General features: G+C 36.0%; 2 protein-coding genes and 1 pseudogene across 2 annotated transcripts in view; 2 read left to right on the top strand and 1 right to left on the bottom strand.

Moving 5' to 3' along the window:
* The window catches only part of LOC123700755 (MYG1 exonuclease), a 95,478-nt gene that overhangs the window by 42,535 nt on the left and 27,492 nt on the right, over positions 1-25,451 (top strand). The gene's annotated exons all lie outside the window — the stretch shown is intronic.
* On the top strand, positions 10,254-20,355 carry LOC123701020 (annotated as a pseudogene).
* On the bottom strand, positions 20,270-24,215 carry LOC123700758 (formin-binding protein 4-like). The gene is made up of 3 exons (XM_045648078.1): positions 24,053-24,215; positions 20,824-20,935; positions 20,270-20,647 (listed from the first exon to the last, which is right to left on the bottom strand). The coding sequence occupies exons 1-3, from the start codon at positions 24,134-24,136 to the stop codon at positions 20,304-20,306; spliced, it is 540 nt and encodes a 179-aa protein (XP_045504034.1). The 5' UTR covers positions 24,137-24,215; the 3' UTR covers positions 20,270-20,303.

Genomic DNA, 25,451 nt, shown 5'->3' with positions numbered 1-25,451 from the left:
ACATCAGTCGTAAGTACTTGCTAAAATCACGAATTTATAAAAAATAGACAGTGTCATCATCGTTAGACAGTAAAAATTCTTTGGGATTGTCTGAATTTTGACAAAGACTAATTTTTTTTACAATAGATAGGCTCGGTTCATCATCATGGTCCTTCTTTTTTGTTAATATGAACTTTAATGGTTTTTTCACAGTCTTATAAAATGTTATCGAGTAATATATTTCGTCGTCACCAGGTTTTAGTTCTTCTACATAGCCTACGTAGTATGTCCATTTTTTCCGAATTAAGTATCGTACGAGTACAATAATATCATTAATGCTATATTTTTGTATTAGTTTATCATTTTCTGAAATAAAGTTATTTGAATGACCACTATTTTCACAGTTTTCTGTTTCGAACTTACTATTTTCTTCAACTTCTTTACTTTCTTCAACTAGTTTGCTGCAGGCTTTCTCAGGTATCTCTTTTACTATTTGTGATTTACTTTTGTCATTTTGCAATATTACCATTTCTTCTGTTGTTGACGCATCTTCTTCAAAACTATGTTCACTGTCGCAAATGTCGGAATCACTGTACTCACTTATGCAATCCGAAACACTTGTCGAGTCGTCTGAAGCTACTTCATATCGCTTTTTCTTTTTAGTTTTTATAGCTTTTTTTCGATCTTTTTCATCGACACAACTCTTTTTACCAACGCCTTTCCCTTTTTTCGACTTAATTGTTTGTTGTTTTTGTTCTTTACTAGCAGGCTTCTTTATCGAACCTGATGGACCGGGTTCCATTATCACTTTACTTTTTTGTGTTTTTGTCTGAATTTCCTTTGGTTCTTTCTTAATATTTTTTAATTTTTCTTCCATTTTACGCCTTAAAACATCGTCATGAGTAATGACTTCTGCTCCTGGTCCCATTCTTTGTCGCTTAAGTTTTGTGTTGTTTCCAGGTTGAACTTTCATCAAAAGAAGTTCTTCAAAAGTGACAATTTTATCCTCTAATACTTGTATCCGCTTACCATCACTTTTGGAATTTGAAACGTCTTTATCGTTGGATTCGTATGCCTCATGTACTTGATTTTTTAAACGTTTTCTATTTTCCAGTTCAATTTCATCCTGTTTGTTTAGGTCATGAGCATCAATCATAGAAGAACTATTTGAATCTGAATGCTGCTGGGAGACAAGCTCTTCACAAGTTGCTGTGTGCGCTACTTTTGAAATGCAATTAAATGCTAATGAAAAAAGAGTTTTTGGGTCGCTTTTGGTAGAAGAGTTCTCAACTTTGTCATCAAAATTAGGACATTCTTTTTGAGAACTTTCTGAAATCTGTTCAAGCTTCTTTTGGGACTCAAGTTTTTGGAGATTTTTCCATTGTTCTAACTTCAACGAGTCGAACTGCTTCTCTTCAACCGCCTGAGGATTGAAAGGATAAATTCCTGTCTTACGAAAACCATTCTTTAAAACTTGACTGTTGATCTGTATCCAAACTTCTCCAATTAGCCTCGCAAACTCTTTTTTCGACAATGTGACTCCAACATTCAAACGCTGCCATTTCACAAGAAGTTGATCCCAACGGTCTTTAAATGATTTCATGACTGCCACGTCAAGCGGTTGCAAAACGTGACTGGTGTGCGCTGGTAATTTCAATATTGTTTTATTGGCTTTGCGAGCCTCTTCGATTATATTTAACCCCACATGGGTCGCGTGGCCATCGTATGTGAGCAGAACTGGACGTTCATCCCCAATATTTGGGATAAAAACTTTTTTGAAGTACGTCTCGAATACGTCGCTTTCCATCCACCCATTCTTAGTCGCGGCATAAGTTGTGCCTGGGTAAGCTTCTGGAGATGTCCATTCGTCCCACATATGCTTGCCTTTAAAAATAACCAGTGGCGGCATTTTTTCTCCAAGCGCGTTAATTCCAAGCAAAACAGTTGTATTATCCTTTCCGGGCGATGAAATGACTCTAGTAGCCGCGTGTCCTTCAAGTCCAACGATTTTAGTTTTTTCTGGGTCTTTGGAGAAACTTGTCTCGTCTAAATTCCAAATTGCGGACGGTTTTTCTAAAAGATTCAAGTCATGTAATGTTTTGTCAAGTAAATTGAAATAGGGGTATACGATAAATGGGTTTATGGCTTTCTTTCTCGCGTACTCCACCGCTTGAGGTTTTTTAACAGATAAATGATGTCGCTTTTTGAATGCAGTAAACCACGAATTACCAGGTGTTCCGTTTTTAAATGGTATAGATATTTTGTTTTTCTTCACAAATTCTGCCACCATTTCCAGCATTTCTGTTTTAGTTAATCCAAAGCCATGCTTTTCCATAAGATGAAGACAGGAAGCTAATATTTTTTCTACAGGCAACGGTAATGCCGTGTTTCTTCCTAAAGAATTTGATTTTGTTCTCCTATTGTTTACATGATCCATTATGGTCATTCTAGGAATATTATATTCTTTTGAAGCCTTGTAGCCACTTAGCTCCCCATTTTTTACCGCTCTTACAGCTGCTTGTAGCTTCTTTCTTTTATAGTTGGCTATAGGAGGCTTTGTCCGTCTTTCTTTTATAGTTACTAACCATTATTGCAAAATTGGCACTCGTCGCTGGGATAATGGTCGTAAATAGCAAATTTGAAACAGCCCTGACACCAGAAAAATTTAAATTCTAATAAAACTTGTATATCCGATGCTTGAATATTGAAATGGCGTGGCAAGCTACTATCGGGTCTGTAGCTACAATTAAAACAACTTTTTGCGAGTATGAAGTGGGTTATTAACCAAGGCCACTTTTGTTGGTTTAACGTTTCAAAATCGGTTCTTTGCAGAAAACGATCGATATCTAGAAAATCAGGCATCTTACTTCATGACGTAGGTGATATATCTGAAAAAAAAAAATAATTATATTTTATAAAATTATATAAAAAAGTTACAGGTTCGATGGTTTGGTGCTTTTCACCAAATGGAGTATTTTATCAAATATGTGCGGCGTCTTAGAAAAGGAAAAAAAATTTGAAGTGCTAAGATCAATGCGCAAAACCAAAATTCAGCGATATGCACAACCCGGAAAAAGCTTTGCTAACAACTCTATTCAAAATTTGTATGACAATCAAAGTTATGAATTTCTATCTTAGTCTATTTATTTTTGTTTGTTTTTTATTTTTATTTTGCGGTGCTAGTCCCACCGCTGAGCCTTCCTCATCTTCTGCCAATATTATTTTCTTATAACCAGGGAGACAATACAGCTTCAATATAAATAGGTGACGTAATTATAGTTTTCAGTGGACGACTACTCTTAAGTAGTAGCTAGCAAATACAAATAATCGTATAGTAATATAATTTATCAAAATCGGGCCATAACTGTGGATCTGATTCGATGTACAAAAATCTACCCCGCGTAATATATTTAAGGATACGTGCAGCTGAAAAGGTTGACTATCACTGCAATCGAGGCAAGACCGGCATATGACGGACTTACCTCAAGCACGCTAGACGGACTTCCCAACTATTACATGTTGAGGTTAGAAATTTGTTGCAAGTAATAATTACGAAATCCAAGCGATATTAATGAATTCATTACCAGAAATATGTATATGAATCACTGAATGTCTTACCTTATCACAGAAACTGTTAAAACTCCTTTGTTTTTAACCGACTTCAAAAAAAAGGAGGAGGTTATCAATTCGGCCGGTATATTTTTTTTTTTTTTATGTATGTACACCGATTACTCCGAGGTTTCTGAACCGATTTACGTGATTCTTTTTTTGTTCGATGCGGGATGGTGTCGAATTGGTCCCATAAAAATTTTATTCGGATAGGCCCAGTAGTTTTTATTTTATGAGCATTTTTGTCTGTAGGTATTTGTAAATGTTGCAAGTGCAAGTTTGAAGTCGGTTGTTTTTAACGCAGTTATTATTTGTTCCACTTTTTTTTTTTTTTTTGAAGACGCGTCACACTATAACTTCGAGTACAAAACGCGAAAAAAAATGGCCTGCCGATTTCTTTCAACGTATTGATGTTAGCGACATCTATGATTCTTAGTTCGAACTAGCTTCGTAACACTGTTTTACCGACCGGGCCATAAAAAGATAATCGTTCAAAAATGGAAGTTATTGCCGTTAGATGGACTTGCCTTCCAGACGGACTTCCCTACATTGACCTTAGGTACATAACACCTCCCTCCTGAAGTTCAGCGATTATTGGCGGGCAAGGCTTGTTAATATCGCTGAAATTTCACCCTCCGCCGATTGATGTTCTATTTCTTCTTTTTGATTACCATGAACACTCGTAGTAATAGGCTTTGATGTATGCACTCTCCGTACGACGTACCATGTCACTAGGGCAACTGCACTCATTATTAATATAACATATATCGGTATTATGGAAGGCTGCATATAGAGAATCTCGTATCCGTTGTTAGTACTGATAGGCATTTCCATTGATATAGCTCTGTTACTAGCGTGTAATTTATCCAAATTTATCGAATTCAACTTCAGAACTTCTTCATCTGTATTATATTGGCTGGAATCTGGCAGGTTTGCAATTTTCATTATCTGTCCTTTGATATGGTCCTCTCGATTGACTATCTTGAAAGCCTCCGTTTGAAGAATGCAGTTTTTGGGTATTGTGGCTAAGTAGCTTCCTTTAATGACGTCATATTAATCTTGCGAGCATGAAAGGTGAATTTTTGATGGCTTGGGGAAACTGACGACGTAGTGGGCGTCGTCTAATTTGTCTAGTGCGGCCGTTCCGAGTTCCACAGGCGTGAAGAGACAAGATGCGACGACTCGTTGCGTGGTAATAAGGTGATACACGCAGTCATTTTTGGATCGATGATGGTTCAGCTTGTCCTCACATAGATACCCTAGGCCAGACTTCGGGAATTCTGCCTCCATGTACATAAAATCCTCGTCGTGAATTGCCACAAAAGGATAGGGTGGAATTAAGACTTTACTATCTTTATTAGGAACTATGGATAATTTAAATAATTCAAAGGTAGCAGGAAGGACAACCGGGAACGTAAAACTATAACTATTTTTCTATATATTCTCTATAATTAACTTGAATGATTTGCTCTTTGCCATAAAATTTGTGTAATTTATTTAACATTACCATCAAATTCTGGCAAAAGTTAAAGTGCATTAAAAGTTTTATCCAAATCTGACATTTTAGATATCTGTATTACCTATATAAAATATATTAAATTTATTTACTTCGTTAAACTAATATATAAAAAAAATTAATAATCTTTACTTTGTCACAGTGAACGTAATTTTACAATAATGCTTTCATAATCTAAAGGTAGACCGTCTGCAGCAGATTTTATAGCATTGTGAATGATATGGGCTCCACATCCAATACCTATCAACGGCTTTTTTAGAGATGATTTTAATTTTGCTAACACATTATTAACTCCTCGCCTTTCTACGCCCCCAAAATTGACATTGGCATTATCGCCACAAAATGCCACAACTTTTTCTGTCAATACTTGCAGTAAATAATTGACAATGATATCAGACGTTTCACCTGGTTCGTCTTGGAGGTCTAAAATTTTTACTTGCACACCTTCATAAGGTTGAAAAAAACGCACGAGGAATGGATATATTTTCTTGTTACCGTGATTTGAAGCGTCGTTTAAAATTGTAATACAGTTGGACTTATTGAGATCTTCTTTTGCTCGATCGCTGTACACGCTAAAACATTTACTACAATAGCTTCTGTCTTCGTACGCGCGCATGTGAATTTCTGATCAAAACAGGATTGGGTTAATTTCGACGCACAATCAGTGGAGCGAAAACTGTGATTTTTTGTATAGTGTGATAAGCCCAGACACTTTCCGCGGTGGCAATATCCAAATCCTGTGAAGATGGCGCGTTTGGATTCTTGAAAAAATTCAACATTGAAGAACTGGAAGAAGCAGCACGATCTGCATTTTAATGTTTTTCGGACTTCAAATGCTGTTCAATGTCACCAGCACCACTATATGCGTTTCGGCATAGCTAGAGGTAAAAGTACAAAACAATTGAAATCTTCAAATAAGTCACTAGTTATCACTAAATTACTTCAAGGAACTGACTGAAAAACAATACAATAGCGAGAAGCTTGTTGGGGGCGTGGAGTAAATAATAAACAAATGAATGCGATATGCCCCCTCTCCTCCACTCGTTACTTATCCGAAAGCGCGCGCAGGCGCGGCATCGCCGATTGGTCGACACGGCTCGATTTCTAAAACGCACCAATATTTTATTATACAGAATATACTAATTTAAAATGGACACGTTTAGCAGTCTTCTGAGACTGGGTACTTGGACAATAATTGACCCATCCACCCCACATACAGGGTTAGTTTTCAATGACGAGCCAAAATTTAAAATTAAGATCTAGATATTAAACCAAAGGTACATTTGAAATATTATTGTCGAATAAAAAAAAATAAAATAATAGCATTCATATGAAAATGTCTTAAAATTTTTCTAAATAGTAAACACGCGATAAGTTCAACGACCTCGCTCGTGCGAACCGCAAGAGCCGCGCCGCGCGCCGATGCGCGCACGCCGCGTTAACTTGGTTGTATTGTTTTTAGCGCTAGTACTATCAATAAGTAACAATTAACTTTCTAAGTACAGTAAAAGTTCCTTATTCGCGCTTCCTTTATTCGCGTTTTCACTATTCGCGGATTAAAAAATGCACGACTAAAAATTTTTTTTATTCGCGGATTTAATAAGTACATACATCATAATAAAATTATTCCAATAGGTATCTAACCCAATATCCTTGTCAAATGGACTAATAAGAAAGTAAAAATCTTATTACAAGCTTGCCTAAAGTCCATAATATTATGTTGTTAAATGATATCGCCGCGGCGAGGCCTTTGACACAAGCCGCCTTTGTCGCAAACCGCCTTTGCCGCGATTGATGTTTTTGAGAATGTAAATAAACAGAATGGAAGCAACCTTATAACTCAATAAATAAAGTAGTTTTTAAATGTAGTTCCGTTTATAGTAAAAGCCGCTTTGCGTGTTTTATTGTTTCGTCTTTCACATTCGTTACAAAAATATGGAACATTATACCCCGCGAATAAGGAACTTTTACTGTAGTGATAACCACTCGTGTTAATAATAATAATTACGTAAGAGAGCAGATTCCAATTTTCCCTTCATACTTAAACGGGCTTAGGACCGTCATAATATAAAATAATTATGCGAAGTGTTTATTATGGCGTATTTAAAAAAATGGAATCAGCTATTTACAATAATTCAAAACAAACTTACCTAATCAACCCGACATAATAATTTCAAGTGTATTTTAAAATGTGTTCAAAATGGAGTCCGTTTCTCTCAATACACAGTCTAGCACGTTTTCCTAAATGTCTTTTTAACAAATTAAGTGTCTCGTTTTCACTTTTAACGTCATTGAATGCACTAATTATTTTATTTTTGAGGTCCTCAACACTTTGTGCCTCCTCAACGTAAACACGTCTTTTCACCTCACCCCATAAATAAAAGTCCATTGGCGTCAAGTCCGGGGACCTGGGAGGCCATGGTACAGGTCCTCCGCGCCCAATCCACCTGTGGCCGTATTTTGTATTCAAAAAATCACGCACTGCACTTGAGTAATGAGGCGGAGCGCCGTCGTGTTGATAATAATAATTTCTAAGATAGGCTAGTGGCACATCTTCTAATAATTCCTCAATTACACCGCGTAACATTGCTAAATAATCACCACCTGGTAATCGTCCTTCAATAAAGACAGGGCCAACAATGATGTTGCCAATTATGCCAGCCCAGACATTGACACTAAAGCGGACTTGATGGTAATTATTTCTGATTACGTGTGGATTATTTAGCGCCCAATAATGTTCATTTCGGCTGTTGTAAAGCCCTACACGCGTAAATAGGGCTTCGTCTGTCCACAAAATTTTACGATTTAAATGTCTCAATAACCATTGACAAAACTGTATTCGGGCGGTTCCATCGTTGCCGTGTAGTGATTGCACGGTTTGGTAGCGATAAGGGTGAAAACCAGAAGAGTTTAACAGCTTCCACACGTAGTGTTGGCTGACATTAAAGCGTCGAGCGGCGTCGTTCGTGCTAGCACAAGGATCCCGCTCGAAAAACTCCAGCACTGCACTTTCAACCGCCGGTGTTATCGCAGTATGTCCGCCCCTACTCGATGCATGGGCTGGTGTGGTAAACTGCCCATAATCAAACAACCTCTGATTAGCCGCTAAAATTGTTCGTCTGGCAGGCACATGTGAGTTATGTCCTTGTCGTTGCAACCGCGGTAAACTGTCGGTACTGTACAGTCTTTGCGCACCACGTAAACTTTCACCACTTAAAATGTAGCACCGCACCATCTCATAATACTCGGTGTTAGAGAAATTACGTTGCGCCATAGTGATGACAACGATGATCATACGGAGCTAATACGGGCCACGCGCTTATGCAACTAGGTCACGGTCACTACTGTCGGGGCCGGGGGCGTACGCGCAAGTGCCGGAGCGTCCCCCGCGCGCGGGGTGGGGGTGCGCCGCCACGCCGCCGCGCCGGCGTCTTATTGAGAATCAATGCTCTTGTGTGCGTGCGCGCATCGCCAAATTTATGTGTGTGCTAACTTCTACCTATCTAGGTAATCTAGGTTGTTGAACTGAATTGTGCTTTTGTAATGTCCACACGTTCGCTTTTTAGTGGCGGACAGGAATGACATCTAATTTAAAAAAAACGTTTTTTTTTTTAATTAGATTTCACTCCTGTCCGCCACTAAAAAGCGAACGTGTGGACATTACAAAAGCACAATTCAGTTCAACAACCTAGATAGGTAGAAGTTAGCACACACATAAATTTGGCGATGCGCGCACGCACACAAGTGCATTGATTCTGGCGGTGTTTACGATTTAGGAAATTTTTAAGACATTTTCAAATGAATGCTATTATTTTTATTTTATTTTATTCGACAATAATGTTTCTAATGTACCTTTGGTTTAATATCTAGATCTTAATTTTAAATTTTGGCTGGTCATTGAAAACTAACCCTGTAGACACCCTATTAGAATCTCTCCATACCATAACATCGACGTCCCCTGCAGTGAGACCAGCAATTTGACCTGGCCGCATAAATACGTACTTACGATGAAGGGTTCCTACATAGTCAAACCCCAAGGATTTAAGGCGAGGTCGAGCTAGGCTTGGGGAGTGGTAAAAGTTTTCCATCCACAATGTGTATCCTTTGTTTTCTAGGCCTTGGGTCAGTAATGGGCCTCTAATGGATCTTCTGTATATTGTAGATGGGCTTTTTTATGAGCGTGAACCTGAAACCTCCATATTATGTAGCCAGTTTGAGATTCACAAATCTCATAAGTTTTCACCCCTTTACGTAGTACGTATGTACAGCTTTATTAGGAATAAGTTGACTCATTTCGAGTCATTTCGAGTTGAGTTCGAAGTTGAGCCATTTCGAGCCAACCTTTCCACATTAAAAGACTCTCGACTAGTGCATTTAGCATGTACTTCGTTCCGCTGTCACACAGGGATTTTAATTCCATATTTACTGGGTTCATAAGGGACATGCGGAACGGGCATCGTCCTCGAAACCCTAATGATTGCTCATCTATCGTAACATGCTTTCCTGGTGTATAATTTAGTTGACACCGAGTTACAAATTATTCCCATATTTTTTGAAAATATATAACCTCTTTATTATCAATTTTTCTTTTATCCTTAATTAAAGGTGAACGAAAATCTGATTCCATGCCTACTTCAGTCTCGGTTCTTGCTATTTTTGAAACTGACTCATGTGGTGGTCGAGGTTCGGAGACTTTTTTCAAAAACATTAATTGCTCGTGATATAAATAATTTCGTGTCTTTTTGGCCGAAGATCCAGATTTAGACTCATCTTTTTGTTTCTTTACTGTCTTAAGCCACGAATCTCGTATATTCATGGCTTAAGACAGTAATTGACGGTGACTCCATTTACTTGTATATAATTATAATATTTCCATTAAAACCTTCTGCATCATGTTTCTTTGGATATTTTTTGGTTTCTTTCAAACTTCAGAGTTCAGAGTCAATCGTTTCAGTAGTATTATCGTCTTCATTATCGATTTGTTCGATGTCATCGTCTTTATTTTGTACTGGTAATATATTGATTTTCTCGGCAATAGAGTATTTTTAATCTAGGTGTAGCAGAGTATAAATAAATCAATAAATAAAAAGTATTAAAATACAAAAAAAAAAATGTAAAAGATAAAGTCGCTGGCCATAGGTAACATGCCATGGGTACTGGAGGAGGACCGCCGTTACCAGAACTGAAAATGGACCCCGGGGAGGAAGAAATCTTAATGCACATAAAACTGCCAGCTTTAGGCCTTCCACCAGTATTTGATGATGAGAATCTAGATGGTACATATCCTATAAAGGCTTAATTATTTTATTGTAGCAATGAATTCTACTAAGAATAGCAATTATTATTCATAAAAATGTAAAATGTATAAATATTTTATGAAATCGCAGTAATTTGTAAAATGAGGTTATCAGTTTGATATGTAGGTAATATTGTTGGAATTGGATAATATTTTTGAATATGATGAATGATTGGTTAACAACCGTGGCAATCACATGGACAATCATTGTTCTACGGTGTGATAGATTCGCCAACATTTACCAATACTCAAAAATAGTTGACATGTTACAAATAACATTACTTTCAAATCGCCTATTAAGAATACGGCATCGCACACAACGTTCTCGTGTGTGTTGCTTATTGGCTCGACCAGTATTTTATTGACGTTAAGGGAAGTGGTCTATTCCATCTAATCTTGTGTTGACGGGAGTTTACGGCGGCCGATGCGTTGTATAAATAAATAAATAAATAAATCATTTATTTTCACATAATTTTATTTTTTTATTTCCGTCTTTTGTTCAGGGTGCCTAACAGTACAATATTTTCTTCCATAGATATTGATAGTGCTGGTCCCGGCCTAGGGTTATTAATCACTGAACCTGTAGCCCAAAAACCTTGCTATCCACGACTGTATGCGAAATTTATCGAAAGTCCATCTCTTTAATGACGAATTTGATAGCGGCTGTAAACCGACGGCTTGCTTTCGCCAGCGAAAAATCACAAGAAAAGTCTACGGACCATAATCTGGGGGCACGGTAGTGCCCCCGCCAAGACGAGCCAAGCGAACAAGCGAAGCGCACGGGCACTACCTACCTTTTCTCGAAGCGCTTCGACGTTTTTTTGAACCCTCATAACTTGGGTTTGGATTATGCTAGATCAACAAAATTTTCAGGATATATTGTCAATAGCGGACTTATTGAATATATTAAGTTTTAATTACATTAGCTTTTATACTTCAGATTTTATTTATATCTAAAAAACGCTAATTTCGTCACTGACTCACTGATGATCATCAAAATTCTTAAGGTATTTCCTAATGTCCTAGAAAGCTGAAATTTTGTATGTAAGCTAGTATTAGCACACAAACAACAAAAAAATTATAAAACTTGTAACTTTCATCCCCCAACCCCTTAAACTAGGGGATGGGAGTTTGTATGAGACCTGTAATTTTAAATTAAATTTTGATGACGCTAGAGGTCTAATCTAATAATCTAAAACTTGGTTCCCCTAGATATAAAATATATGTATAGGTACTCCTTGTTAAAAAAAAAATTTAATCGACATATAAAATTTTGTTACAAACAACTTACAAAAAGAAATGAAATCCCACCAAAAACATTTTCATGTAAAATGTTACCAAGACGAGCCCATATGACTCGCACGGTGAAAAAGTTATCAGATCTCATGTAGAGCCAAGCTTCTAACACTACACGCCCTAACTCTATAAGGCCTAACTTCACAAACTCTACACCTTAGTCAAAATATGTGGCTTGGCCGTTCGTTACTACAAGAACTATTGTATAACACAAAAGTAATGAACAGTGAATTAATTTTTCACCTTACGCCGATGTGAATGTAGCGAAATGGCCAAGCCACATATTTTGACTAAGGTGTAGAGTTTGTGAAGTTAGGCCTTGTAGAGTTAGGGCGTGTAGTGTTAGAAGCTTGGCTCTACATGAGATCTGATAACTTTTTCACCGTGCGAGTCATATGGGCTCGTCTTGGTAACATTTTACATGAAAATGTTTTTGGTGGGATGTAAGTTTCGGCAACCCTTAACCCTAGAAAGATAATCATATTGAGTAATACGGGAAAGATAGTCATGCGTCAAATTTACGCATGTTTTTTAGTTAGCTCTAAGTCGCGGTATATTGTTTTTTTTCTATAAATTGTAAGTTATTATATATTTACAGTTATGTTAGAATAATTAATATTACAAATAATTTATTTTTAATTATTTTTATACATATAAAAAAACGAAAACATTAAACGTCTGCTTTAAATCTACAATTCTTGTAACACGTATTATTTCTAATAAAAACTTATTTTTGGCTACAATTATCAGACTTTTTTATATCTTATATATATGTTGTACATATACTTATATAAAAAATAGTGAGAAACAAGTTTAGCACATATCAACGTATGCTCACGACATAATATAACGATGTTACATTTTTTGCAGGAGGAATTTGCCTTTCGTCATATTTCAGAAGGACAAATCGTATAGTAAATACGTTTTTTTTTACGGAAGGCCTCCTCAGTACTTTCTTACGATGTACCAGATACTTCATTTGGCAACAAATTGGAGATATTATCACGCAAATATCTTATCAAAGCTGGTGATTCTAAACACCCACGCATAAACAAAGAAGACGGTTCCATGCTTCTATATTTCATGTTTTTTTGACTCGGATGTTTTTGTGCTTTGATGTTAACATTGTGGCTATAAATTTAATATGCAATATCCAAGCAATTTTATTGATTCCATAAAATAAAGCCATTGGCCATCTCATTGTCTTACTACTATTGAACATCAGGGAACACATTCGGTCTAATGCATCTACTTCGCCTTTTGCTTGAATGTAATATATCATCTTTGCTTTGTACCTCATCGGGAAAAGCTTCTTCTGTGTCACTTTGCTCGTCATTTTCAATTTCGTGGTCCTCCTACTTCCCTATCGGTTTCTTCACAGGGACCCTCATCGCTTTGCATAAGAGCGGCTAGTATACAATATTCTTCCAATTTTCTATCCCCAATTGTTTTCTATATTTGCTTCAATATGTATAAAAATAAATTTTTAACATAAGTCACAATATACAGTAAAAATAAGCTAAAAAATATTCAAACTACCATAGAAGTCAAAATCTTAAAAGTCACGGTAAAGATAATCATGCGTAATTTTGACTCACGTAGTCGTTATATTTCAAAATTGGTTACTCTAACTTTATTGAGACGAATACCATAGGGTAGCTCTTAGTGACTTATGAAATGTCCTATAAGCACAGTTTTGGATTCGCGACATTTAAAAAGATAAAGCTATATTTCGAAAACGCAGGAGTCATTTTGACGCAGACTATCTTTCTAGGGTTAAAGACATGAAAATAAATAATAAACATATTTAAAAAAAAATTAATGATAAAAAGACATTTGAAATTTGTCATCACCCCCATGTTGTTTATCTTGGTTTATATTATCAACTGGTACTTCGTTAACAAATATATCTACAGCTTCTATTTCCTCTAGCAAGTTAGGAGGTTCTGGCTCATTAAAGTCTATAGTCTATACTCTATAGCAATGTGATGAAGTATTGCAGCAAACACACAAATGCATTAACTTTCGGGATATCTAAGCGAATACCCAATGGTAATACAGGAAATCTGCGCTTTATAACTCCAAATGTTCCACTTTATACAGCATATAGTTCCTAAAAAAAGTGTTTCGCTTTCCTATTCCGAATCTGAATCTTTAAGATTCTTTGACGCTTGATGAAGGTTAAACATTTCATGTGAAGAGGTATTTGAAGATGTGTCGTTCATACTACCAAAAGATACTGCATCTGGTGAAAATATTATTTTCCTATTCTTTTTTAAATATTTGCGTTTTTAGTCATGGTTGATTTATTTACCTTTAGGTTTCAGGTTTACTTGCACTCCCTTACTTTTTTTGATATTTCTAAACACTGATCATTATTTCCAAAACTTAATGGATCTTCTATTGCTATTTCGTCTTCACAGCTAGCAACAAATGTCTCCTCTAGTTTTATACTAGTAGTGGTCTCATTTTGCAAATTTTTCTTAAGAAATTGTTGTTGTTTGTACAGATGGTATTCTTTTATATTTTTGGATCCAGACCCAGACCTACCTGCATCTTTGAGTTTCTTTTCATATTAATTATTTTAAAAGGTATCCTTAATCCCCCTCCATCTTTGTATTACTGAATTACCTACAAAAAAAAGACAATATTTAATTTACTCCTTTAATTGTTAATCTTTATTATTCATCAAATACCAATTATACAGAACAATAGGCGATCTTAACGCTAGAATCGTTGTCTACCAATTACTACCCGTTCGCTTCGAGTTGGCCGTCGATGACCGTTACATGACGTCACAGGCACATCAACTGGTACCGTCAACAAAAAAAAATAATAACTGTATTTCTACTGCAATGTTTTTTTATTATTGCATTTGAATTGGCCTTAAGAATATAATGATAAGAGATACAAAGTTATGAACTTGTTATTATTAATTTCTTCTTAATGTACAGTCAATCTTGAGGAGGTGCAGAGCAGCAGTTATACTAATTAAATCAAAAGCAATTGTGGTGTTCAACACCACTCATCTCATCTCTGCACTGTCTGCATCACTGAATTCAATATCTTCACTATAATCACTGTCAGATCCTACTGAAATGATCAGTTCTTGTTCAATGAGTTCTTGCAGCCTATCCCGTTCCCAATACTCTTGTCGTAACCGGTCAACATCTACCATTTCATTTCCGCTTAGGTCGCACTACAGTTTCTGAGATTGTAAGCGAGACATGTAATATATTGTGGAGTACACTGAAAGATTAATACATGCCAAATCCAACGACGGAGAAATGGTATGAAATTTCTGATAAGTACTAACAAGTGGAATTTCCCCAATTGTATTGATGCAATTGATGAAAAACATATAAGGGGACAGTGTTCATGTAATAGTGGGTCTTTGTACTATAATTACAAGCAATATTTTTCAATTTTACTACAAGCTGTAGTTGATGCTGATTGTAAAATTATTTAATTTAGATATCGGAGCAGAAGGGCGTCAGTCCGATGGTGGACATTTTAGAACTTAATATTTGTTTTACATGTTAGGAACTAATGGCCTCAATATTCCATCGGAGAAAGAAATTCCTAATACAAACATAAAAGTACCATTTGTCTTAGTTGGTGATGGTGGTTATGCACTAATGAATTATTTGATGAGGCCTTTTTCATTAAGAAATTTATTTTTTATTTATTTTATTTTTTACATACATAGATTCTTTACAGCTATTTGTATTACAATATTTTTATTTAACTTTAACAAAACAATACGCAAATATTGAGAACACAAAAACTATTTACAAGTACAGACTCAAGACTCAAGTGTATAGTGCTGTTTTGGTATAATGGCAGCAAAATGGAGGATTTTACAGAAAGCTATTGAAAATATTTTAATTACAAAAGCTGTATGCATTCTACACAACTTTGTTATGACGGGAGATCGATCTACGTTTCAACAGGACATAAATTCTACTATTACTAATGCACCAATATCCAGGACTCAATATAGATTTTCAAACAGTGCATTACAAACTAGATATATTTTGTTGAATTATTTCAATGGAATCGGATCGATTACCTGGCAGAATAACTCGTTGCCAGAAAATATAATCCAACGCCATAATATACACTCACAGCATTAACTTCTCATTGTACAAAAAAAAAATATCACATCATAAATAAATAAATAACTTTTGAGTACTTCCATCTTTTTTTACTTCGATTGCTACCTCTTCCCATAGTTTTTTTTTAAGATAACAGCATTTTTATGGAGTTCACAACCCGGATTCCACAAAACCCTCTTTTAAAAACTAATGCAATTTCTTTTTTTACTTTCTCACATAATTTCGACCATTCATCGGCGCCCATTAATAAAACTTTCTGCTTTACTAACTCCATTGCACTGGTCACATTCCACGTAACATTTTTGCTTGCTACATAACCTTTGATTGCCGCCCATGCCATTTCTATAGGATTTAAGTCCAGATGATAGGGCGGCAATCGAAGAACACTATCTATGGTTTTGTTTTGCAAGTATTTCGTCAATGCTGTATTTTTTGTACTGTGGTTTGTTCAATTTAATCAATTTGTATAATTGAAGTTTGAGCATATTTTCCTCGTATGCTATGCCTTTTTCCGTCAACCACCTCTGCATGTCTGCTTTCTTTGCATTCGAGGTAGGTGCAGGATCGTACTGCTTCTTGTGATACGATGCGTTGTCTATTACTAAAACCGCATTTGGCGGAAGGTTCGGTTTTAGTTGGCTGCGAAGCCACTTGGTGTAATTATTATAATTCTTGTTGTCACGAAAGTCCCCAGACTTTGTTCCGGCTTTAAATAAGAGCAGTGCATTGGGAACAAATCCAACAACCAGCATGCACTATCACAATCCTTTGCCCTTTCGAAATTGATTTTTTATGCCCCTTTAGTGATCCATCTGACCACGCTTTAGAACCTTGTAGTAAGAGATATATTGATTATTTTTCATAATTATATCTCTTGTAAAGCCTAGACAATTTCACAGGACACAAATATTTGATAATTTGAGAAAAAAGTATGATAATAAATTGTTACATACATGAATGAAATGAATCAACATAGGTCTCATCTGTGTTAATAATTGGTCTTTCTTCCTCCCTATATTTACAAAGAGTACTCTATCCTTAGTAATTGGTACACCAGGAGTAGATAAAAAGTACTGCTTCAACGGCTCATATATCTTCAATATTCTTTCTATCGCTGGAAACAGACTAAGCCATCGGGTCTTGCTGTGAAAGGCGTGTATTAGAAGATGCCACGCATGCCTTCTACTAGAATGCGGTTTCGATTCCCGCTCTAATGTTGGGGAACTCGTCTGTATCAATCAAACCATATGCAAGCCCATGTTGTTGCCCACAAAATATTCTGATGGGCGCATCCTTACTTTTCAAATAATTGGTTGAAAATAACCGACTGCAACAGCTAAATTTAATTAAATTTCTAAAAATTATAATGTTAAAACTCACCTGCTGAATAGCCCATATTTAGTCCTACTGTGTTACTAAATATTTGTGATACAAATTTCACTTTCATCTTCGGTATTTTTTCCGGATTGCAGTGGTTCTCTGTTAGTTTCTTTATTATTTTTATTCCTTTGATTGCTTTTATATATCCATTTCGCCACCTTTTCCACACCTTCTATTTTAAAATGTAATTCTTTTGTCAGCAGATTATTTCTTATCCCTTTAAGTAAATGTGGGACATCATATAATGATATTTTTTCATTGCCATCAATTTCAAATGTAGCATTTCTCATTTCTTCTCGTTTTTTTACATATTCCATTTTTGTTTGCTCAATTAAAGAGTTTATAGAGCTGACATTTGAAGTACCCTGATCACAAACAGTTGCTAAAACGTTGAATCCCACTGAATTTAATTTTCTTAAGTTTAATGTTTTAATAAGTACAGCTAAGTCATCTTTCTTTGTGCTCCCGAAACAAAAAGTGTAGCAGATAGGTTGTTTGTAATTCTTACAAATTCCACGTATCATAAATACCAATGCATAATCTGCTATCTGATTTCTGGTTTCACTGCCATTGTTCACAAAGCCGACAATATTGTCCCTTTTTTATTATAATCGAAGTGTGGTGATAATGCCATTTCGTCAAAAATCAGGGTACAATGCCTGTAATCAGGCTTCTTTTTCCGGGCGCGCTTTTTCAACTGTACAAATATATTTTCATTCAGACCTGGTTTTATGCCAGCTCTTGATACCATCCTGCTCAACGTAATCGGCGATGGCGACACAAATATTTTTTCTAAGCAGTCTGTATGCTTTTGTATAAACTTAATGCCAACACTTTTTCATCTTTCGTGAATCGCATCGTTCTTCGTGGAGCGCTGGGCTTCCAACCCAATTGTTGCGCGACGCTTCCATTGGTGCTCTTAGGTAATGGTACCACTTTATAGCGTACACATTCACGTAACCTTCGGTATAAGTACTCGAAAACTCCGCGGTGGATAGTATCGTCTGATGTGATACACAACGTCGTTGGTGTCGGGAATGAGCTCTTAAATCGCCTGTAAGTGGCGGCTCCTGCCCAAACCACTACTTCGTATTCCTCGATGAACTGGACAAGAGGTAAAAGAGTAACGGTTTTACTAATAAAATGTTATCCATTCGCTATTCAATGGATTAGTTATTGCAATAACCTGTCATGTTTTTATGATTGACGTTTCATGTGAGCAAGAGCAGGACACAGCTATGGTAGAAAATGGTTGAAATTTATCCATTGTTTAACGTCTTTTTTAAGGCCGTAGAAGTTGTAATTTGTATGTATTTATTACTTTTACAGCTTATTTTCAAAATGTGAGCCACTATTTTGGATACAGAGACGCATACGTTTACGTAAATTACTTCTAACAACACTTTTCTTTAAATTAATTTTAATTTTTTCTACTGCATTTATTATGCGCTGTTTGAATTGTTCGATGGTTGCCACAGGTCCGGGAGTCTCGTCGTACACCAAGCTTTTCATGTGAGTCAAGTTGGGAATCCTGGCCGGCCACGGAATGGGTCCTCTGCCATCCACTTGTTGGGATAGTGCCAATTGAGTCACTCCCAGACGCTTAAAGTAAAATGTGTGGAGCAACCATCATGTTGATAAATCATGTTTCTGCGGGTTTCTAGGGGAACCTTACTGAGTAGCTCATAAAGTTCGTTTCTCAAAAAAAATTCATATGCTTCACCATTAAGGTTGTTGGGTAGGAAGAAAGGATCAATCAATTTGTTCTTAATAATGCCCATCCAAACATTTAGGGAAAACCTTTGTGATCCTTCTGTTTTTTCTTGTTTGGATTACCGTCTACTTGTGGGGCCCAATAATGGATTTTGTGATAATTTGTTATTCCATCTTGACCAAATTTGGACTCGTCGGTCCATAAGATTTTTAATAAAAAAAATTGACGTCTTCCATATTGGCGTTCAACATGACCTTCAAAATTCGACTCTGCGTGCAGGATCTCCGTCATGAATTACTTGTACAGTGCCCCTAGCACGAATCACTATCGAATTATTCGTATCGTCAACGAAAGCGTTTTGTATGGGAACTTGAACAGCGCCTCTGGTGTGCGTATATTGAACTAATTTTCAGAGCACGAACAAAAACATGTAAATTTCGAATCGTCATCGTATCGAAAACAGTCAAGCCAATAGGTACATCCAAGACTTACACCGGAATAATGAACAAGTGTGGTTTTTAGGTAACTATTTTTTTACATGTAGGTTGTTCCAATTATAAATAAAGACATAGATAATTAAGTGATAAGGTTATTGTGTGTTGTAAGATTATATAATTCAATATGCAAAAAATATTTTTTCAGTGGATTCTGGATATCCACAGAGGCCTTGGTTGATGACGCCAATAACAGATGCTGCTGAAGGCACTCCACAGGCAAAATATACTACCATCCATGGGAAGGCCAGAGTTGTGATCGAAAATACTTTTGGAAGACCCAAAAATAGGTGGCGATGCCTTAAGTAAGGACCGCACATTACATTACACCCCTGAGAGGTGTGCTTCGATCATAATGGCATGTAGCGTTCTACACAACCTAGCATTAGATTTTATGTTGCCTGATCCTGAAGACGATATAATATATTTCTTCTGGATAAGCGTTTCAACATTTTTTTCTCTAGAAGAACCTTCTCGCGAAAGTGGTTCTTCAGATGAATTGATCGCGGTAGAGCCATAAGAAACATGTTAGTAGACAGGATTAATCGGCTTCGTAATGTAAATAATTGATTTCGGTTTTTGTGTTAGCATGTTGAAGTCTATAATAAAGGTAGAATTGGAGAATAAAAATACAGTTTAATATGTTTGAAACAAATATAATGTTCGTTATTTACAAAATAGAATTAAGTACCTTTAAGATAATATTACTTTCATAAATATAATTTCACCATCTCATTCGCACGACGCCCACTGCTGGACTCAAGTATGAGTATAGATTAAGCAAAATAAATTTAATTCTAACAAATACAAAATGTTTTCTTTTTAAGAAATTGAAGTGAATAGTGTATAGGTATATAGTCTGTTAACAACCCTTAATACAAATAAAATGAAAAATCCGACACTATTCACTTCTTTTCTCTAAATAAGAATTTAAAACCTTTAACGCCTCTCTCAAAAAATCTAACCACTGAGCTTGCAACTGAAGCTCTACATCACGCTGACGAATCCTCTCTCGTTCTAATTCTTGTGCAATTCGGTCACGCTCCTTTTCATACTCCCTAGCATTCGTCTCACACTCCTTAAATACTTTTATAACTAAATCTTCAGGCTTCTTCTTTTTTTTCGGCGGTTGCCACTGGGTTTGCACTGGACCTGGTGGTGGTGTAAGTGCTGGTGGCGGAGTAGGAGGAGAAAGAGGTGGAGCGACTGTGGGTTGACTGCTTGTTCCTGGAGTATTCGATTCATCTGGAAAAGATTCAACAATCAACGTAAATACTATTCTGCTAGCTTTAGTTATCAGGAACTTTTTTTTTTACTTTAAGTATTTGAAGATCTTATTTTTAAATGTTTTGTTGTTACTAGTAGTTATGACAAACAAAAGAGTTATAGTTAAGGTATATAATTAAGTAAGTAAGTCCAACCTTCAGGAATTGGTGTATATTCATAAGCAGCATCATCCACAGTCAATTCGTCTACAGTTTCTGTAGCAGGTACTTGTACACCTGACAAGCTAACATCCTCTCCACCAACAACCTATAAAAAATAAAAAAGTATGGTGCTTACTTAAAATTTGTGAGTAAAGGCCACCTTTACTGTTTAGTATACCTATTGTATTTTTTTATAAAACAAAATACTACTTTAGAGTATTCATTAATGCTCATAGAAACACCATAGTTAAGACATTGTCAACAAAGATCATAATTGCAATGCATTATGTGGCACTTAAACCCCAGCCAGTCGTCCACACAAGAATTTCAAGTGTCACAAATCACAATACTAACAAAAAACTTAAGTGGTGACCCTTTTTTAAAAGGTTAGGTAGGTAAGTTGCAGACAAGTTAACACGTTGCGTGCTAGACATGACCTAGTCGAATAGTCCACAATGCTATACGAGTCAAATTTGACTCATTATATACTTTACAATCCTACTGCACGTATCATTTCTCATTCGTTGTCAGAACCATGTTCGAAAGTCGTTTTTGCTTTGAAAAAGCCATTAACTATTTTATTTTTGTACAAAAAATGGTTCTTCGTGAATGCAATTAGTATCTTTTTCCGTAGCAGGGGGTTTGTCAGATTATTTTACGAGTTATTAGATGTCTAAGTTGTGTATCGGATATGATTCGTATAGCTCGTCCGTAGGAGACTTTTTCTTCGTTTACGAGTCAGAAATAATACGTACCGCAACCACTTACATTTTTATCGATAAATGACAAGGGATGTGAAAATAATACTATCGATTACAAAAAATATTTTTTATTATACTATTACAAAATACTGGTATGGTACTTATTAAAACAATTGAGACACATTGGTTTGTCACACTCTACACAAATCGTGTAAACTTGTTTGGCTTTTTTTTTCCGCTTCACGGCTTTTCATTGTCTGCTTCAACTCCTGATAGCATAAAGTGCAGCGTTTACGTGAAGGACGTTTTTCAAATGTATGTACTTTATTAGGTTTAGGATGATCAAACGCTTCATTAGTAAATTTCTTTTTAGTAAGGCTCTGTATAATATTTTCAGTGAAATCCAGTAAGTTTACTTTTGTTTCATTATTTTCATTAAAAACTATCCATGCATTTACTAAACAAGTTCCAAAAAGAATACTCATCATCAATTTTCTGTACCATTTAATACCTCTTTTCAGAGTCGTGTAGTATGCGGTCATTTGATCAGAAAAGTCAACACCTTTTTTATTTTTATTGTACATAACAACGCATTCAGGTTTCATTATTGGTTCGCCGCTAAATTTTCGGCACTTGCCGGTATTGATCACAGTTGCCGTGTGCTCTTTGCATGAAGTAATCATGGTAACTGCTCTCGTGTCATGCCATTTTATAATTTTGACACCGTCCATAGTCATCTTCCCAAGAATCTGGCCTTTTTTTAATTTTTTATTAACAACTGTTAATTTAGGCAGTTTTTTTTTATTAGTCCTTATTGTTCCACACAGTAGCATTTTCTTTTTTGACAATTCTTCTCCTAATTTGACAGATGTATAAAAGTTGTCAGCAATTACCACTCTACCTTCTTGTTCTAAACCTTGAATCAACTCCATAACAATTGCTTGCCCATGTGGTTTCATAGACTTTTCCTCCAATTTGCCTGTGTATACCTTTACAGCAACTGTGTATCCCTCTGGAGTGCAGAGTTTATACAATTGAATCCCATAACTATGGGCTTTGTTTTTAATATATTGCCTGAATTTCAGGCGGCCTCTCCAAGGGATCATTGTCTCGTCAATAACCAAGAATTTTCCTGGTTCCAAAATTTGGGTAAATCTTTCTAGGATCATCTCGAAGCTGATTCTGATCACTTTGCTCAGTAATAGGCTGTTTAGCAATATTATTGGTGGTATTTAAATCTAACTCGCTAGGGGCACAAACATTTTCTTGAATAGGCTGCGTTAAGAGTTGTGTGTTTTTGTGGTTGATAAAATTTGGGGCGAAACAATCATCATTTTGTATGTTTGTTTTGTTACCCTCATGACTGAGATCAAGGACGTAAGACTCATGTTGGGTACTTGTTGAGGGATTAATATTATCATACGTCGTGCGTGACTGGATATGACGTGATCTTTTTGGAGTTTTCAAGAACTCTTCGATATAGTTTTCATTTAAGGATCCGTCAAGCAGTGGTACCAGTCCAGTTACAGAGATATCGCTAAGAGAGGCACAGCGACTTTGGGTTTCAATGTTACTTCCAAATGACGCGTTTTGTAGAATAGTAAATTGTTTACCTGTGCTTGGACTACTGTGAAGTATGTTCCGCTCTGTTTCTATGTTCTCCTTATATTTTTCATCGAAAACGCGTTCCAGAATACGGCGTGACCGCTTCATACTTGCGACAACTCAAGTGCACACAACCTTTCTTATTGCATAAGACAACACTAATGAAAAATAGTTATGATACGTAAATCTGATACGTACGACCAGAACTGATACGTACCGCACTGAACAACCAAAATTGATATTCAGTGCGTTAGTATCAGATTTGACTCGTATTTTTTGAACTAGCCAGTTAAATAATATTTGAAATACCAAAGAAAACGATATGTCTGTCTCATCACACTTTCATTTAGTTTATGAAATATCAGCGTAGCAAAACGGGATAGAACAACTTTTCCGACTCCGCATTTGTAGAATGTGCACGATCGCTCAATTCTGATACGTATAGCATTGAACGTGTTAAACTTTTGTTCATATTCTGTCTCAATATGCAATTTAATATTCAGATAATTCGAAAATCATTAATTATTATCAGTTTATTATATTTCCCTGAGATTACAACGATTGCTATGAAAAAAAAGACATACTACATTACCAAGCAAAAATATCACCCCTTTACAAATCCAGCTTCTTGTATAGGCATCCCAGTAGCAGCCTGCACTCCAATTAAATTTAAAACTCTGTTTTCAAGGTCTGTTAATGTCAGCTGAATCGCTGGCCCACCACCTGTACTCTGAGCTGACTCTGTATTTATTTTCGCCCACTTTTTTTGACATTGTTTTTAAAATCACTCCAAACCTTAACAAACATGAACAAGAGCAGGATGTCAGCACCAATATAATTGTGCATGCATGTATTTCAAATTGTGTGAAGTATGTGTATTTCCTTAAATGTGCGTAATTAGGATATAATAGGCTTACCTTCCGCCACTTTTCCTCTGTTCGAGAATCCCCAGTGCCATCACTATTGAGCATATCAATTAACTCCTCCCATTTTTGCTGCATATAATGTCTACCACGAGGACCCCCACTGGGTTTGGATAAGTCCCAGCCTAAAATAAATTTAACGTGAGTTAAAGGACCGTGTGCTCTAATATTTATAATAAGTGTTATTCTTCTTTTTCAATTTTGTTTTTACAAATTTCACATGACTAGCGTAATACTTTAACTTGAGTATACAAATAAACTTTAGCTCTTTTAAACTTTACAAAAATATATTCCAAAAATCCCATTGAAACACTATTAAAATCAACACAAATATGCTTATGACAATAAAATCTTAAATGTAATACACTTACTTTTCCATAAATTCTACCATAATGGTGTACTGCGGGTGGCTGGTTCTCATTGTAGAATGTAGAACAATATAATAGTTCCAAACTTTGAACAATTTAAATCACAACACAAGACACAAGTTCACTTCAAAACAAACTTGGCCTTGAATGAGCTTCGAGCGTCCGTCGTTCGTTTAGGAATACAGTCAAATCAAACACAATGTTTTAGTAATTAATCAGTTAATATCTAACTCAGTAGTCCCCAAACTTATTTTTCTCGTGGACCACTTTCAAAATTTTACTGGTTTCGGTGGACCCCCTGCTGCTACATTTCTACCACATTCTTAAAATCGCCAAAAAATAAAAATTGTGTCACTTCTGAGTTCTGTCTCTATATTCCGATAGGTAAAATAAAAACGAAAAATGGTACATTTTATAACACTTTATTTATTAAAAGAATAGAATTACAAGAAAAAATTATTAAGGTAATATAGGTTCAGGTCATAATTTTAATTAATGGGAAGGATGTATCTGATGGAGTGTCAGCAAACGATCAATGTTTGGCTTTATTTTTGTGAGCAATAACCGCAAATCCCCCCGCTCTGTGATGTTTAATTTGCTCCTTTTTTTGTTAAGAGGTTTGTAACGGCACTAAAACTTCTTTCGACAAGGTATGACGAGGGAAAAGCTATTAGAAATTTCCTTGCGATTTCCCACAGTCCAGGATATTTTTCGGGTATTTCTGCTTGCAGCCAAAATGATTGGTAGCCTTTTCTAAATTTCACCTTCAGCTCCTCATTAGTGCTTAGCTCGATCAGCTCCTCTTGTAATACAACATTGGCCACTTCCGTTTCATCAAATGGATTTATGATCCATGGTGGTATATCCATCGTCAGCATATCTTCAAACCTGGTTTTGAAGTCATCATGCAGGGCACTTAAATGTTGACTGTAGGTATGGATATCCTCATCAATACATTCTACCTGCGACAAGTTTGGAAATTGAGAGAATTCACGCCGACTAATGTTTTGCTTCATAAATTTCAA

The sequence above is a fragment of the Colias croceus genome, chromosome 20 (assembly GCF_905220415.1).
Source record: "Colias croceus chromosome 20, ilColCroc2.1".
In the NCBI taxonomy this organism is placed as follows: domain Eukaryota; kingdom Metazoa; phylum Arthropoda; class Insecta; order Lepidoptera; family Pieridae; genus Colias; species Colias croceus.
This window is presented reverse-complemented; position numbering and strand designations above follow the sequence as displayed.